This window comes from Neomonachus schauinslandi, chromosome 8 (assembly GCF_002201575.2).
Source record: "Neomonachus schauinslandi chromosome 8, ASM220157v2, whole genome shotgun sequence".
In the NCBI taxonomy this organism is placed as follows: domain Eukaryota; kingdom Metazoa; phylum Chordata; class Mammalia; order Carnivora; family Phocidae; genus Neomonachus; species Neomonachus schauinslandi.
Window position 1 is genome coordinate 122,297,239 of NC_058410.1, and position 18,831 is coordinate 122,316,069.

At 40.9% G+C, this 18,831-nt stretch overlaps 1 protein-coding gene and 1 long non-coding RNA gene across 2 annotated transcripts in view; one reads left to right on the plus strand and one right to left on the minus strand.

Annotated features, from left to right (window-relative positions):
- Window positions 1–3,291, minus strand: part of LOC110586635 — a 52,820-nt gene extending 49,529 nt beyond the window's left edge. Inside the window, exon 1 of the long non-coding RNA XR_002480715.2 lies at window positions 2,910–3,291. This is a non-coding gene — a long non-coding RNA (uncharacterized LOC110586635). The remainder of the gene's footprint in view (window positions 1–2,909) is intronic.
- Window positions 3,292–3,378: 87 nt separating this feature from the next.
- The window catches only part of RIPK1 (receptor interacting serine/threonine kinase 1), a 40,916-nt gene continuing 25,463 nt past the window's right edge, over window positions 3,379–18,831 (plus strand). The window contains exons 1-5 of the mRNA XM_021696886.2: window positions 3,379–3,579; window positions 12,662–12,881; window positions 13,683–13,839; window positions 16,611–16,748; window positions 18,092–18,320. Coding sequence (XP_021552561.1) covers window positions 12,730–12,881; window positions 13,683–13,839; window positions 16,611–16,748; window positions 18,092–18,320 — 676 coding nt within the window. The 5' untranslated portion in view covers window positions 3,379–3,579; window positions 12,662–12,729. The remainder of the gene's footprint in view (window positions 3,580–12,661; window positions 12,882–13,682; window positions 13,840–16,610; window positions 16,749–18,091; window positions 18,321–18,831) is intronic.

An 18,831-nucleotide genomic window follows, 5' to 3' on the forward strand; every position in this document is an offset into this window, starting at 1 on the left:
AGAATCTCAAGTAAACTCCACACTGAGTAAGAAGCCTGATGCAGGGCTTGATCTCACAACCCTGAGATCATGACCTGAGCCCAAATCAAGAGTCAGACTCTGAGTGGCTTAGTTCGTTAAACTTCTGACTCTTGATTTGGGCTCAGGTGATGATCTCAGGGTTATGAGAGCAAGCCCTGCCCTGCCTTGGGTGCCACATTCAACAGAAAGTATGCTTGAGATTCTCTCTCTTCCTCTCCCTCTGCCCCTCCCCACCCCACATGCTCTTGCTCTAAAATCAGTCAATCAATCTTAAAAAAAAAAACCTCAGATGCTTAACTAACTGAGCCATCCAGGCACCCCTGCTCTTGTTGCTTTTAGTGTATTTTCCTTTTTTTAAGTAAGATTTTTTATTTTATTTATTTGAGAGAGAGAGAGCACAAGAGGGGGTAGGGTGAGAGGGAGAAGCAGACTCCCTTCCGAGCAGGGAGCCCGATGCGGGACTCGATCCCAGGACTCCGGGATCATGACCTGAGCTGAAGGCAGTTGCTTAACCAATTGAGCCACCCAGGCACCTGCTTTTAGTGTATTTTCAGCTCAGCATCCAAAATGATCCCATTATAATTTAGAGCATGTTCTCTTCTGCACAAAACCCTTCAATGACTCCATAATTCAGAGTAAAAGACAAACTTCTTTAAATCACCTACAGAGCCTCACAGTCTCCCCTGCTCCCTATCTAACTTTTCTGACCTCATCCTCTATTACTATTTTTTATCTCGTTCCTTCTCAGGCACCTCCTTGCCATGCTCCCATCTCTGAGCCTTTGTCCTTGCTTTTCCACAAAATATCCTCATGGTTTCCTTCCTCACTTCCTTTATTTACTCAAATATCACCTGTGCACCTGAACATCCATCTAATACCGTGATCCACTCTCCAGACATACATGCACATCTCCAATCCAACTCTGGTGCTCTTTTTTCTCTCTTAGCACTTACCACTAACATACTACATAGTTTCCTCATTCATCTCCCCCACTAGCATGTAAGCTCGGTAAGGGTATTTTTTATTTATTCAAAATTCAGTCTTTAGTGTTTGGAAAAGGTGCTCTGCAAATATTTATTGAATGAATGAATGCCTTTCTGTATTACTTGTATCTACCATCAGATATTCTTATTATCTAGTACCTGCTTAGCATACATTAGTCAGAAATGTTTGTTGAATGAATAGGTACCCATCATCTTTTTTTATAGGTATTTTTAAAATAAACAATTTTTTTTTTAACAGATTTAGTTTCAAAGCAAAATTGAGTGGAAAGAGCTCTACCTCCCTCCCCTACCCGCAAACACACAGACTATCCGGCCATCAACATCCTGCACCAGTGTGGCATATTTGTTAATAATCAATTAACGAACACTGACACATTATCATGCGAAGTCCATAGTTCACATCTGATTTCACTCTTTTTGTTGTACATTTGTGGGTTGTGACAATGTATAATGTATTCACCACTGTAGCATTATACAGAATAGTTTTGCTTCCCTAAAAATCCTGTGCTCCATCTCCCTGAAAACCTGACAACCCCTGATCTTTTTTTTTTACTGCCTTCATATTTTTGCCTTCTCCAGAATGTCATATAGTTGGAATCATATATTACATAGCTTTTTCTGATTAGCTTTCACTTAGAAATAATCATTTGGCTTCCTCCATGCCTTTTCATGGCCTGATGGCTCATTTTTTTTTTTTTTTTAGTGAATAATATTCCACTGTATGGATGGACAAGTTTTTTTGCATATTCACCTACTGAAGAACACCTTGGTTGCCTGCAAGTTTTGGCAATTAGGAATAAATGTGCTATAAACATTCATGTCAGATTTTCGTGTAGATATAAGCTTTCAACTTACTTGGGTAAATACCAAGGCATGTGGTTTCTGGATCATATGATATGATATATCATATGATATGGTAAGATTATTTTCAGCTTTTAATGCCCAACTCTCTCCAAAGTGGATGTACCAATCTGCACTTACACCAACAATAATGAGAATTCCTGTTGCACCACATCCTCACCAACATGTATCATCAGAGTTTTAGATTTTAGCCATTCTAATAGGTATGTAGTGGTATCTCATTGTTGTTTCAAATTTGCAATTCCCTAATGACCTATAATACTGAGCACCTTTTCATGTGTTTCTTTGTCATCTACATGGTGAGGTGTCTGTTCAGATCTTTTGCCCATTTTCTAATTGGGTTGCTCCTTTTTTAATTGTTGAATTTTTAGTGTATTTTGGATAACAGTCCTTTATCAGATGTCCTTTGCAAATATTTTCTTCCAGCTTGTGGCTTCTTATTCTCTTGAAGTATACATTTGACCCTGGACTACAGGGGTTAGAGGTACCCACCCCACACAGTTGAAAATTGACATATAACTTCTGACTCCCCAAAAAACTTCATTAATAGCCTACTGTTGACTGGAAGCCTTACACTAACAGTCAATTTAACACATATTTTATACATAATATATATTATATACTGTATTCTAACAATAAACTAGTCTCATGTTCAAAATATCATGAGGAAAATACATTTACAGTACTCTATTGTATTTACCGAAAATACCCACCTATAAATGGTCCCCTGCAGTTCAAACCCCTGGTGTTCAGCGGTCAACTGAGTATCTTTCTACAATATGTAATCATGCTATGTATAATGTGGCATTTCCCATTTTGCTTGAGACTTCCCAATCACCATTCTAAAGGACTGCAAGATAAATATATTTTTTCTCCACAACTCCACAGAGCCAATTTTATTATACCCACTTCACAGCTGAAGGGAGAGACGAGAATGGTAATTTGCCTAAAGCTGTAGGGCTGATGACGCGCGGAGCTCAGAGTGGGAGTAGGGGGGAGTGGTGGAATCTACCCAGTGCTTACCCTAGGCCAAGCTGCTTCTCCGCAGCGGCGGCGGTTTCTACGACTAGGTAATATATCTTCTTTTGGCCTCCCAGCTGACTTTAAAACAAAGTAAAGCCATGATCCTCTGGGTGACATCTCCGGAATTTAAAGTCTGGGTGCAAGGCCCGGTTGGTCGCGGGGCAGGCGCTCTCCTCCTACCCGGTTCCGGAGCCCGCGGAGGCGGAGCGAACAGTCCACGCCCTCTCGCCGGCCCCAGAGCCCTCACTCCACACCCAGAGAACGCGGACACCGGACTGGGGCTCCCGGAGCGCGGCGGTCCTGGCGGGCCCACATCTCGAGGTGCACCAGCCCGCTGTCCCGCTGCAAGGAGGGAGCCCCGGCCGCGCGGCCGGACGCGCACTGACCAGCGGGGCCCACAGAACGGAGCGCGGTGAGCGCGCAGCGGGGCGGCCACTCTGCGGCTCGGCCTCTCCGAGCCCGAGGAGCTCTGTCCCCGGCGACCCTCGTGTCAGGCTCGGGCGTCCGCCCCCTGCCTGTCCCGGCGAGGCTGTCGCGACGTCGGAGTAATTCCGGACTCTCCCACCGCTGCCTCTTTCCTTCCTTACCCAGGCCTCGGGAAGTTTGCCGCGGAAACGAAAGTAAATAACTCTGCGTGCGTCTGCGCGGAGGCAGTGGCTGCCACATCCAGGTTCGCCAGGGACCGGCTTCCAGGCATGGGTGGGGTTTCCTGATTAGGCGGGCGGGCGGGCGGTGGGCGGTGGGCGGGGACGGCATCCACCGGAAGTCTAACAGGGACTGGGCCTTTCGGCTGGTGGGCGGGGCTCGCGGCGGTGGGGGAAGTTGAGCTATGGGAAAGCCGTCGGTATTCCCGGAAGTAGGGCGGCCTGCTGGGCCTATGGAATTTCCCTGAGTCGGCTGTAGAACTGTCAAAAGTCCAGCTGCGCTCCTTTCTTCCCAGATGTTGCTCACCAGGTGTTAACTCCGTCCAAGGGCGTAGACCTGCCCTCGGGCCAGGAGGACGGTGTGGCGGTGGGTTGTTGCTATCGTTGTTGTTTCGTAGCGATGATGGGTTTTTATTGCAATCATTAAGATACGGTGGCGCATGCTCTCGTCGTAATAGGATTACGTACTGGTCCTGGGCTAGGAGTGCTTACCAAGCCTTTGAAAGGGCTTTTACTCTTGCCCTTGGGGCCGCGCGCGCGGGTTGCAGAGATCAAGGATTTTGCAAAGCATTTCCGCATAATCTTAGCTGTGAGCTGGCAAATGGAAAAGAAGGGTCCACTTGCACAGCGACAGAAGGGATGAATGTCAGAACCCTAGGAGACCTCTTACGTAGTCAGTGGCATTTGTTTTTACGAAGTGCTGCAGAATCTTGTCAGGGTTTGAAGAGGTTAAGCTACATACTCCTTTCCTAAGCATTTGGCAAAACACCACCGATGGAGGGGGGCGGCGGTTATTTCTTTGTCTCTTGCTGATCCTTCGGCTCTTCCTTGCCCTGAGCTCTTACTTGGACAAAGCCCGAGGCTGTTATATTCAACCAACTTTTCAGAAGTCCTATGGTCTTTAGACCACTATTAATTCTTCCCTTGATTTACACCCGAGGAAATCAAGGCACAAGTAACCTTTGGAACATAGAGTGACTTAGTAGTTGATCTGCATTTTGTAAACACCGGGTAGGTGCCAGAGGAAGGAGGAAATTGTAGTCAATCAGCAATGTGGAAAACTGCAACTCTTCTAAACACAAAAAGTGAAGACTTTGTTTAAAATTTAGGGTGTATCGGGCACCTGAGTGGCTCAGTCAGTTGAGTGTCTGCCTTTGGCTCTGGTCATGATCCCAGAGTCCTGAGGCCCGGTCCTGCATAGGCTCCTTGCTCAGCGGGGAGTCTGCGTCTCCTTCTCCCTCTGCCCCTCCCCCCTGCTCATGTGCGCTCTCTCAAATAGATGAATAAAACTTTAAAAAAATAAATAAAATTTAGGGTGTATCGTTACAATTATTGTTAATAAAACAGTAATCATGATTAACTTTAATTTTCATTTTCTTCTTCACTATATTGAGCCGCAGAGATATGTTGCACTTTTTGGGGGGGGGGGGGCAGGAGCAGAGGGAGAGAGAGAGAATCTTAAGCAGGCTCCACACCTACTGGAGCCCCATGTGGGGCTCATTCTCATAACCCTGAGCCAAAGTCAAGAGTCAGGCCCCCATCCAACTTAGTCACCCAGGCTCCCCAGTATGTTGCACTTTCCAGAATGTGAATATTAATGAGAATTAAGAAAAATTCCTAAAATATCAACTTCCAAAATGGCTAACTACTATTTGGTGCTTATTAATCCATAATATGTTAATACCACCAATATGATCTGGAATTTGAAAAAATATATATAGGTTCCCATGCTTTGGTTGGATGTTATACTCTGGCAAAAATGATTGACTGCATTAACCTGTAAAATACTGATTTTGAACCACATATTATGTTTTAAAAATTTAGTCTGTGCATTCCCCATGTTTCTGACTGTAGCATATTCATTTAATATAGGTGAGCAAAGCTATACGATTGAGTCTTTGAATAGGATTTTAACAAAGATTATAGTTTGCTATCTAGAGAAGTTGCATGTGTTAGCGAATTGATAGTGGAAGCTTGAATGAAGAAACAAAAGTTCAGTGCCAGGATCTACCGCTTTAGATGAATCATTTAACTCCAGATTTTAGTTTCTTTATTTCTAAATTGGAATGATAAGAATAAAACTTACTTCATGGGGTCATAATGTGCTAATGTATATGATAATACCTGGTTGAACTCCTCCTCCAGTCCTGTCCTTTGCTCTTCATTTGGTTCTTCCTTACTCAGAGCTCTTGTTTATCTGGGGCAAAGTATTAAGCCGTTACAATCAAAGAACCTTTGAGAAGTCCACATTGGATACTTGAGTAAAATCAGAGTTCTATTAGCAGGGGAAAGGAAGGCAATGATAGGTAGGCAACTGACATTTTCTGATTCTTGATGTATGATCATCATTGAAAAGTTGAAAAAAATAGTCTTCTAGCACTGAAAGGTAAGTATGAATATTTTAAAGTCTTTTTAAAACTTTTTTTATTAAAGTGTAACATAATCAATGTGAAATGCACATTTCATAATTGTACAGCTCTATGAAGTATCACAAAATGAACATTACCCAGGTTAAGAAATAGAACATTGCCATCATTCCTGAAAGCTCTTGTGTCTCTCTCCTCTCATTCACTATCTCTTGTCTTCTATCTTATAGTAACCACTATCTGTTAATATCAGAAATTAATTCTGCCTTTGTTCTTGGTATTATTATTTATTATTTATTTGTATTTCCCCCAGTTTTATTGAGGTATAATTGACAAACAAAATTGAATATAGATGTGAGTATTTTGATATATAGATTCATCCTGCCTTAGAATAAATTTTAGAAATTTGTGAAATTTCTTAAAATTGTCAGTTAATTTCAGTGGACAAAATTTGCTTTCCTGAGTCCCTGAATTAACATCCATTTATGAAAAAAACATTAAGAAATCCCATTAAAATGGACACAATTACATTATTAGTTGAAATTAGTTATCTAAGATGATGTAAGAGGGCAGTGTGCTTTCGTTAATTACTCTGTAACATGGCTTTATAATGTGGTTTTCTGCCTGCCTACATTCAGTATTTTTGTGACTGTTGGGTATCTAAACCACTCACAAGACCTTCCTAAGATATTTGGTACTTATAAAGTTGAATTGTTCATGGGGAAAAAAAGGAACAAAAGCAATAAAAGCAAAAGAAGTCACTGGGAACCATGCAAGAAGTGCATAAGATTAAGGTCAGACTAAACCAGCAAACTCCAAGACTGAGAAGAGAACTGATTTGATCAAAAGCCAACTTCACAAAGTGCAGTGGAATCACCAGGAGGCCTCCTTCCCCCTGAGGTCCATTATGCTGGCAGGAGGCCCTCCAAATCCTAGCTGGTCCTGGCAAATTCCAGGAGACAAGATCTTGGCTGAAGGAGAGAGAGCAAGTAGAACTCCTCAGAAAAGTTGAAATCTTATACTCAAATGGCATATTTCACAGTTAATAATTCCTTCCTGTTTCTTTACTCTGTCTGTGAGCCTTTTTTTAAAAGGTCATATACAACAGTATTTTCGAAAACTGCTAGATGTATTTCAGAGTATAGATGGGCTATAACTTATTCTCTCTTCTCTGTATGTAAATTGTTTTATATGCTTTTGCCGTTCTGTATAATGTTGCCAGGACCATCATTGTCAATAATCTATCTCAGCATCTCTGATTTGATTAAAGAAATACTGAGTGAAGTAATTATTGCCTTTAAGAAATGTTTTATTATAAATGTAATTTATGCTTATTGTAGGAAATTTGGAAAATGTAAAACTGTACAGAAGAAAGTAAAAATCACCCTACTATCCAAATAATCCTTGCTAACATTTTGGTATCTTCATTTTTTTTTCTGTGTGTATATCTAGCCATCTCCCTGTAAATATGTTTTTTATTTTTACCTATAACTTTGAATTGTTATATGATATTCCATCTTATGAATGTCCTGTAATTCATTTAACTGTATCCTTTATTTTTGGACAATTAAATATTTCTTTTTAACGGATAATTATCCATTTAATGATCAACTAGGACATATGGAATCTTCATTATTTCCTATATATAATGTCTTCTGCAAATAGTGACAGCTTTGCTTTTTTCTTTCCAATTTGGATACCTTTTATTTCTTTTTCTTGCCTTATTGCTGTGGCTAGCACTTCCAACATTATGTTGAATACAAGTGGCAAGAATGGGCATCCTTGTCCTGTTCCTGATCAGTGCTTAGGACAAAACCTGCCATATGTCTGGTTTTGTCCTAGGCACTACAGACAGTGTACAAGATAGTTTCCTGCATCCTGTATAATTAATTAGAAATAATTCTCAAATTACAGCTATCTTAACTGTTTCAAGGGAGAAGTAAAGGGTGCTATGAAAATGTCTAATGGGAAGACTTAGGATGGCTTCCTTGAGGAAATGACATTTCATTGAGACCTGAAGGATGAGCAGGATGAGCCCAGAGAAGAATGTGCCCTCAGAGGGTTGTAGGGGAGAGTGGAACAAATTACTCTATCTCCCCCCACCCTACCATTCACACAAGGATGGATCAGTAGAGAACTGCTGAGCAGAGGATCCCAGCAGCACACTGGCATTCTCAAAGCCCATTAAAATGGGAGAAATGTGGATAAATATGGGCAGCTGGTCCAACCATAGCCAGAACCCTTAAGCAAGCAACAAATCTGTTTTCCTTTTGGAAATGAGGAAATTGAGGCTTATGAAGTTACACAAGTCATGGGGCTAATAAATTACAGAACTAGAGTTCATACTCAAAAAAGAAAGGCCTGTGCTCTTTCCACAGTAACGTGGCTCTGCTACCTCTCCTTCAATGCCTGCCTCAGACCATCACCACCCTCTGCTTCTCATCTTCATGCCCTTTCTCTGGGTAGCCTCCCCCACTCCCTGTCTACCCCATACATAGATGTGCTTCTTTCCAGAGGGTGATTCCTCTTGTTTGGCAATGTCTCATGTTACAGAAAGATGGTCCATAGCGTTGTCTACTGTGCTGATATGTGAATTTTGTTGGAGTGACATGGTCTACCCAGAGCCTTTGTACAAGGTGCAGGTGGTAACCTGAGCCAGAGTGCCACAGGCCACTACGCAAGACCACCATCAGGCCAGGCATTTTCAGAAATCCCTCAGGTGCTTTTCTTTTTAAACTTCCTGCCTCACAATATTTTATTATGAAAAATTTCAAAGTGAAAAACTCAAAAGATTTATACCCACAGCTAACATCATACTCAATAGTGAAAAGCCAAAAGCTCTTTCTCTAAGATCAGGAACAGGACAAGGATGCCCACTCTGTTTTTTTTTTTTAAGATTTTTATTTATTTGACAGAGAGAGAGACAGCGAAAGCAGGGACACAAGCAGGGGGAGTGGGAGAGGGAGAAGCAGGTTTCCCATGGAGCAGGGAGACCGATGTGGGGCTCAATCGACTGAGCCACCCAGGTGCCCCAAGGATGCCCACTCTTGCCACTTTTATTCAACATAATATTGGAAGTTGGGGTGCCTGGGTGGCTCAGTCGGTTAAGCGTCTGCCTTCCACTCAGGTCATGATCCCAGAGTCCTGGGGTCAAGTCCCGCATCAGGCTCCCTGCTCAGCGGGGAGCCTGCTTCTCCCTCTCCCTCTCCCTGCTGCTTCCCCTATTTGTACTCTCTCTCTGTCAAATAAATAAAATCTTAAAAAAACCCATAATATTGGAAGTCAGAGCCACAACAATTAGGCAAGAAAAAGAAATAAAAACATCCAAATTGGAAAGAAAAAAGCAAAACTGTCACTATTTGCAGAAAACATGATAAAATATATAGGAAACCATGAAGATTCCATCAAAAAACTATTCAAATACATGATTTCAGTAATGTTATAGGATACAAAATCAAAATACAAAAATCCACTGTGTTTCTATACAATGAGCTACCAAAGAGAAATTAAGAAAATAGTTCTGTTTACAATTGCATCAAAAGAAAAAAAAAAGTGCCTAGGAATAAATTTAACTGAGGAGGTGAAAGATCTGTGTACTGAAAACTCCAGGATATTAAAGAAAGAAATTGAAGAAGACACAAATAAGTGGAGAGATATTCCATGCTTGTGAATTGGAAGAATTAATATTGTTGAAATGTCCGTACTACCCCAAGCAATATACAGATTTCTTATTTTTTTTAAAGATTTTATTTATTCATTTGAGAGGGAGAGAGACAGAGAGAGCACAAGCAGGTGGAGAAGTAGAGGGAGAGGGAGAAGCAGACTCCCTGCTGAGCCGGGAGTCCGACGTGGGGCTCAATCCTAGGACCTGGAGATCATGACCTGACTCAAAGGCAGACACTTAACTGACTGAGCCACCCAGGCATCCTGCAATATACAGATTTAAAGCAATCTCTAGTAACATTCCAATGGCATTTTTCACAGAAATAGGACAGTCCTAAAGTACATATGAAACCACAAAAGACCCTGAATCAGCAAAGCAATCTTGAGAAAGAAGAACAAAGCTGGAGGCATCACACTCCCTGATTTCAGACTTTATTACAATGCTACAGTAATTAATATAGTGTGGTATTGGCATAAAAATAGACACATAGATCAGTGGAACAGAATAGAGAGCCCAGAAATAAACTCACATGTGTGGTCAATTATTTACAATAAATAAGCCAAGAATATATAATGGGAAAAAGACAATCTCTTCAAGAAATCGTGTTGGGAAAATTGGACAGCCACATACAAAAGAATGAAGCTGGACCACTATCTTAAACCATACAAAAAAATTAACTCAGAATGGATTAAAGACTTGAATGTAACATGCCCACTCTTTTAATAACCATAAAGCTTCTAGAAGAAACCATGGGCAGTAAGCTCTTTGGTATAGGTCTTGGCAATGATATTTTGAATCTGACACCAAAAATAAAAGAAACAAAAGGTAAAATAAACAAGTGGGACTACATCAAACAAAAAAGCTTCTTCACAGCAAAGGACACCATCAACAAAATGAAAAGGCAACCTACTGAATGGGAGAAAATATTTGCAAATCATATGTCTGTTAAGAGCTTAATATCCAAAATATATAAAGAACTCATACAACTTCATAGCAAAAAAAAAAAAAAAAAAAGATTCAACTAAAAAATGAGCAGAAGATCTGAATAGACATTTTTCCAAAGAAGACATCCAGATGGCCAACAGACACATAAAGAGATGCTCAGCATCACTCATCATCAGGGAAATACGAATCAAAACCACAATGAGGTATAACATCACACCTCTTAGAACTGCTGTTATCATACAGTCAAGATAACAAGTGTTGGCAAGGATGTGGAGAAAAGGGAACCTTTGTACACTGCTGGTGAGAATGTGAATTGTTTTAGCCACTATGGAAACAGTATGAAGCTTCCTAAAAAATTCTGAGTATTTACTCAAAACAAAAACACTAACTCAAAAAAACATATGCACTCCTATGTTCATAGCAGCATCAATTACAATAGCCAAGATATGGAGATAGCTTAAAAGTCCCATCAGTAGATGAATGGATAAAGAAGATGTGATTTATATGTATATTATTCGGCCATAAAAAAGAAGGAAATCTTGACATCTGTGACAACATGGATGGACCTTGAGGGCATTATGCTAAGTGAAATGTCAGAAAGACAAATACTGTATGATCTCACTTATATGTGGAATCTTAAAAAAAAAAACAAAAACTCAAAAAGCTCATAGATCCATAAAACAGATTGGGGGTTGCCAGAGGCAGGGGCTGGGAGAAATGGGTGAAGGGGGTCAAAAAGTTTTAAAAAATTTAAAAATCACAAGCTATAAAAGGCAATGTAGTACTCTGGGTTGATCCTAGAATAGAAAAAGGGAATTTGTAAAAAAAATGAGTAATATCAGAATCAAGTAGGTTGTCTAGTTAATAGTAATGTACAGTGTTGGCTTCTTAGTTTTGTCATATGTACTATTAGAAACTGGGTGAGGAATATATGGGAAAAATTAATAAATAAAAATAGAAATGTAGAAACAAATTTTTAAAAATTTTACAGTGAACTTTTACGTGTCCACCATCAATATTATTTTATTTGGCCTGCTTTATCACAGAGTATCTGTTTAACACACTCTTTATCCACCAGTCTGTCTGCAAAGTAAATTGCAGATATCAGTACGCTTCCTCCTAAATATTTTCAGCATGCACACCACTAACTAGAGTTCAGTATGTTTACAAATTTTTCTTTTGATGGAAGATTTGCTAAGTATTGACAAATGCTTATATCTGTGTAACCCTAACCCTCACCAGGATGATAGAGCATTACCATCACACCAGAAAGTTTCCTCATGCTCCAAACCATGCAGTCCTCACCCTGTCCCTGGGCAACCTGTCCCTGGAAAGGTGCTCCTTTTCCAACATTTCCATCTTCTTGTTGGAGAACTTAACATAGATGGAGTTATACAGTATGTATTCTTTTGTACTAGGCTCCTTTTATTTAGCATCTTTTGTGACTCATCCACATTGTTATGCATATTGGTAGTTCACTGCTGAGTAGTAATCCATTGTATGAATATACAATCTTTTTTTTTAATCCATTCTCCTATTGATGCATCACTGTTTCCAGTTTGGGGCTATCATGAATAAAGCTGCAGTGAACATCATAGAAGTCTTTGGGAACATATATTTTCATTTCTTTTGTGATTAGAATTGCTTGGCCATAGTTTAGGTGTATGTTTAGTTTTATAAGAGACCTCCAGACCTTTTCTCAAAGTGGTTGTACCACTTTATATTCCCATTCACAATGTATGAGGATTCCAGTTGTTTCTTATCTTCCCCAGTATTTGGTGGTATCAGCCTTTTAAATTCTGGATATTCTGGTAGTTGTGTAATGGTATCTCAATAAAAACCCCATGGGTTTTTACTCTTCAGTTCAGTTTGGGGAAAATGAATGGAAGAAGGGAAGAAGGAGAAGCAAACAGTTCTGTTTTGAGATTGTATACACTGTAGACTTCATAGCACTTATATACAAATTCTTCAAATCCTCATCCTTTACACCTTTCTATTTTTTTTAGATAATGCGTTGTTTTTATATTCTTCAAATTCATTCTTTTTGTTCATAATTATTTAAAACCTGTTATTTTCTGAGAGTATTCAATAGTCTAATTACCTGAAATTCTTTGGTTTTGTTTTGTTTTACAGGGCACAACTCTGAGGGGGAAAAAGTGGTGCATTTCCGGACATTCTGAGGGTTCACAAGGAAACCAGCCATGTCCTTGGATGACATTAAGATGAAATCTAGTGACTTTTTGGAGAAGGAGCATCTGGACAGTGGGGGCTTCGGAAAGGTGTCTTTGTGTTTACACAGATCCCATGGACTTGTAATACTGAAAAAGGTGTACACAGGGCCCACGCGCACTGAGTGAGTTGGGAGCAGAGGTGGGTGGGCCAAATTACGGGCTGGCCATGGGAAGAATTACCGTGGAGGGCCAGGGCAGGGCAGTGGATAAGCATGGCCCAGGCGTTAGGAGACAGACCGCGGGGTGTCAGCGGGCACACTTGCTGTCCCATAACCCTTCGAGCTGGTTATTATTATCCCTGTACCACTAAATGAGGATTCGGAGGCTGGTTGGCAAAAAGTCCACAGCTAATAGACAATGGAAGAGAAGCGAAGGGAAGGAATTAGGAAAGGGGAAGGAGATGAAGAGTGATGAGGGAGGCAATGAGAAGACAATGGGAGGGGTCAGTGAGATAGACTTGCCTACTTGCTGCACGGTTTTGGTGGGGACCAGCCCTACCTATAGAAAAACAAAATGTAGGCCATTAATTAGAGGTTCCAGAAGCCCTCTCTTTAAAGCAGTTGGTGGACTTGTTTTACTTCCCTCTCTTCTTGCCAGAGTGGTTACCAAGAGAGGTGAATTTTCTGTTATGCCATCTAACACAGCCCTTTGTCCGGCTGCCTCTCCTTGCGGCTCTTCACATACTTTGCATTCATTCGTTCGTCGCTCTGAGATTTCTTGAGCGCTTGCTGCCCATCACTGGGAAGGAACGAGAAAGTCCTGTGCCTGCGGACGCCCGTTGTCTGGGCCTGGAGGAGATCAGTACATGCACAAGCTCCAACACCAGCATGTGATGCGTGGGAGGCGCGTACTGTGTTTCTTGGGGGCACAAGGGACAAGGGCGCAAACTCCGCCCATGTTAACAGCACCTTTCTGTCCCGCAGGTACAACGACTCCCTCCTTGAGGAGGGCAAGATGATGCACAGGCTGAGACATAATCGGGTGGTGAAGCTCCTGGGCGTCATCATGGAAGAAGGGAGCTACTCCCTGGTGATGGAGTACATGGAAAAGGGCAACCTGATGCATGTTCTGAAGGCGGAGGTAAAGAGGGCTTCACTGTGCGCTGGACCTGCACCGTGACCCAGGCACCGCTCGTCCGTGATGGTGCTCGCCATGGTGTTCTTTTGTAGCTTGTTGGTGTCAAATAACCCCCTTGTGAGTTGCTACATAGTGTGGATTTTCTGAAGTCAATCCCTGGTGAAAATGTCCGGGACTTTCCCTGCCCAGAAGGTGGTCTTGCCTTCCTGTCAGTCCTTGTAGACAGCTGTCTGTACCCCTCACCGGGGGAGGTCCCCCCACTGTCTTGGTGTTGTAGCTGGCTCTGGTCAGCACCCCCAGCATCCACAGTTCGGGGATAGGCATTGTCTTCCTGAAGGCCGCCGCCTGACGTGAGGCACATGCCTCCTGGGTGTGAGCTGACTGACTGACTGAAGGATGTACACTAGACGTGACTGTAAGTGGAAATGGAATATTAATGATTGCTCTTTGATACCACTTGAGAAAACTTAGAGGCTAAATAGAGAGCATTAGAGGCAACAACACTGGATAAGACTTAAAATAAGAAAAGAAAAATTGTTTATGAAAACCACATCACTGTAATAAAGCATTTTTTAGAGTTTATCTACCTATTAAGAGCAAGGCCTCCTGCTAGTTGCTCAGGACACAATGGCAAATAGGACACAGACACGTACCACGGACAGATCAGGAGGGAACGGTGTGGCCTCTCGGTGTTTCAGTAGACATCTCCCAGCGAGCGTGCTGTGGGAACACAGGGAAGAGGCCCTCACTGCAGTGTGGAAGAGATGAGAAGGGATTCCAGAAGGGGGATGCTTGAGCCAAAGCCTGAAGGACAAGCAGAGAATTAGGGGATATGTGTTCTGGGTGAGAGAATAGCAAAGGAAAGAGAATATGCCAAATTTGGGACACCGCAAATAACTGGATTTGGCCAAAGCATAGATTGCATCTGGGAGTGGTGGGATGTGGCAGTCTGTAGGGCAGATATCCCCCCTTTTCCCATCTCCCTCACCCTACAACTGCCTGAGGTTATGTCCATTCTTCAGTTCTTCTAAGCCCCAGACATCTCTCACAGACACATGTGGGAAGGGTAAGAGATGTTCACTTACACACGTTGTGTTATAATTGAATGAGACTGCTCTTCCCGCCAAAACTAGGTTAGACCAGCTGCTGCATGAAGTAAGTAGGCATTTTGATTGGGAAATAAATCCTGTGCAACAAGAGGCGTTCTGCTGGATCAGGCGAGGATAAGGTGGACTAGTCTGGGCTCCAGAGGAATTCAGGAGGATGTGAAGGAGAAAAGCAGAAAGGGGAATGAGAAGGGGATTTCCTTCTCAGAATTTTTTCCTACATCCAAGGTATACCAAGGAAGAACGGAAAATCTCTGGCTCTTTTTTGGATGGTGGTGATCAGACTACCAATTCAGCTACATTATGGGTTTTAAATATGGTTTGGGGGGGTTGACTTGGGATTCTAACTTCCATCATTTAAATTTTTGTCCTGTTTACCAACAACCAACATATACATAAATTTTTAGGAAACAGCCTGTTTGTAAACTAGAGACTACACACACACACACACAATTTGCATTTTTCAGTGTCAAGCAAAACTAATGTTTTGGAATTCTCTATATTAACGTTGATATTTATGTAACTAGAATACAATTGTTAAGTAAGAATGACTTGTGAATTTACAAAAACCTGCTGAAGTATCTGATACCAAATTACCAAAGAGCTATTAAATTCACTTCCACATTGTTTTAACATCATGATATCTCATAGGTTAATCTTTACATGTTTGCAATCAGTGTGAGCACGCTGAGAATCTCTTGTATTCTTTTTTCTCAGTATTATTTCATATACACACTTCTGTGACATTGTTTACCCATTTAGTATATAGTAGCATATATTAATGCACTGTAGAAAATACCTGTTTTTTGTTTATTTATTTATCCCTTCATTCAACAGCAATTCTAGGCACTGTGCTAGGTAGTAAGGATGCATATTATAATCATCATCATCATGTTCTGCTCTCAAGGGGCTTAATTTTATAGCATTTTAATATATTACCATATTGGCATGAATGTTTTATTTTTACATGGCAGAATACAACATTAATACCCTTAGCATGTGGGATGAAATCTTTCTTTAAAAGGGGGCTTCTTTTAAAATGATGGCAGTGCTGCAGAGCATGATAGAAGGAATCCTGGTAACTACAGATGGTCCCCAGCTTATGGTTCCACTTATGATTTTTTCACTTTATGATGGTCAAAAGCAATGGGCATTCAGTGGAAACCATATTTTGAATTTTGAATTTGGATTTCTTCCTGGGCTAGCAGCATGCATTATGATCCTCTCTCATGATGCTGGGCAGTGGCTGTGAGCCATGTGATCACACGGTAGACAACCGATATACTCACAACCATTCTGTTACTCACACAGCCATTCCGTTTCTCACTTGCTGTTTAGTATCAGTCAATTACATGAGATAGTCACCATTTTATTATACAATAGGCTCTGTGTTAGATGATTTTGCCCAACTAAGGCTAATGTAAGTGTTCTAAGCAGATTTAAGATAGGCTAGGCTAAGCTATGATGTCTAGTAGGTTAGATGTATTAAACATTTTTGAATTATGATATTTTGAACTTATGATGTGTTTATTAGGCCATAACTCCATTGTATGTCAAGGAAGATCTATATATCCTCAGGTTCAGACCCCACTACTCTTGAATAAAACAGTGGCTTTGGCCTATTTGACTTACCTTTCCATTTCATAGACTTAATGTCACTTGTTTTAGGTCAGAATCCCCCTTTCTGTAAAAGGAAGGATAATTATGGAGACCATTGAGGGGATGTGCTATTTACATGGACAAGGCGTAATACACAAGGACCTAAAGCCTGAAAATATCCTCGTTGATGATGACTTTCACATTAAGGTAAGTCATGATCTGAAGCTTTTCTAGAAGATTGGGGTGATTTTAGTTTTAATTCTTCGCTATAAATCCATTTTGTACATGGTAGACCCCTAAAGGAAGATCTCACTCAGCTTAGAACTGAAGACAGTGGTGCTGGAAGATTCTGCCAAGGATTGACAAGAAAGATGCAGACTTGATGGAATTCATATTATTTACTTATTTATTTATTCTCATCTACATTTTTTATCAGTTTTTTTTTTTTTTTTAACTGTAACTTACTCCATTGTAGTAAAGGGAACAAGGGGAAGAGATTTTCCTTTTGTTCACTCAAGAGCAGATTTAACGAGGTGGAACGTCACATCTAATTGGTTTTGGCAACAGGAATCCAAGCACGAGAATCTGAAAGGGGAAGCAGCATTTGGGGGAGAACTCAGGAACTGCTTACGCAGGCATCCTTTTACTACAAGATTCTGCTTCTAACACTTCCTTCTAGTCTTGGACAGATTTTTATTCCTACGACTTTGAAAGAAGGTTCCTTTTTTACATTAATAACACTTCTTATGTATCTCTTATGTTAAAATCTGGGGACTTTGGATCATCACATGCCAAAACCCATACCCATATGCTTGGATTCCTAGAGGCAAAAGTGAAACTGTCATCTTTGATTTCTTCTTAACTGTATTGTTCTATTGTTCTGTACTTTTGTTCTTGCCACCTCTCTCTATTCTGTGTCTGATCTTTGTATTTTTCTTTTTGCTTTCTTCTCTGTTTTCCTCCTCCTTCCTATCCCATCTTCTCTTAGGTTCAGGCTACCAACTCAAAACAACTAGCATTGCAGTCCTTAACCTCAGGACTTTGGAGTCCTTAGAATCTCGCGTCCACAGGCTTCAGGACACCATTTGGGAAAATTGAAGGTGCAGTATCTCGTCACCATCAGCTATACAAATCTGCTGAGAAGAAAATATCTTTTCTTCCTAGCCCCAGAAATAGTTGAAAAATATACGTAGAGTAAATGAGGAATTAGAATAAACATGTTTTATGTAGTTCATGTTAGAAATGACTTCTGCTTTTTCTGTTCCCTTCCCCTCCCCTAACCCCACTAGCAAATTCCATGGTTTTATTGCATAAGAATTTGAGATACCAGAATTTCACATGGACATTTCTTAGAGGACATTTTCCAGCTAGCTGAGGAAACAGAAAGTTTCTATGAATTTGTTCAGAAGTAGCTGTTTTAAATCTATCTAGTGGAAATTTCTGGAAATCCACTATACCTCCCATCTATTAGTTAAGCCCCAAATTTAAAGACAAGTCTGATTTACCTCTGGCTCTCACAGAACCATCCTATTGGTTTTGATCTCTTGCAGATAGCTGATCTTGGCGTTGCTTCCTTTAAGATGTGGAGTAAACTGACTAAAGAGGAACATAATGAGCAGAGGAAATTGAATAGTGTCTCTAAGAAAAATGGCGGAACCCTTTGCTACATGGCCCCTGAGCATCTGAATGACATCAACGCAAAGCCCTCGGAGAAGTCAGATGTGTACAGCTTTGGCATAGTACTTTGGGCAATATTTGCTAATAAGGAGCCCTATGAAAGTAAGACATTTGTAGAGGAATGGGATCTGGGTATTAATCAAAACTGCTGAGTAAAATAGTGACCTTCAGTGAAGTCAGTTAAGACTTACGACTGTCTGTTCATTTAATGTCTTTCTTACCCACTAGACCGTAAGTTACGCAGGGGCTGGGACCATATCTGATTTATTCAGCGCTATTTCCCCAGTATCTACACACACAGTGCCTGGAACACAGTAGGTGCTCAATACCATTATGTTGAATGAATGAGTAATCTCAGTTTAGGAATCAGGGATCACAGGACAAATAGGAGCCTTGATGATATATCTGAGTTTGGGAAGTGCCGTAAAATTCCAGGATTCTTCCTGAACAGGAAAGCTTGGTTGCTTCTGCTTATGAGACATATTACTTCATACTTTCATTCATTCACTTGCTCCCTTACTCGAGAATTATTTCTTTTCGGTACTTACTATGGGCACTTTAATTGGAATTAAGAATAAAGAGATGAGAAAAGACATTGTTCGTGAAGGAGAAC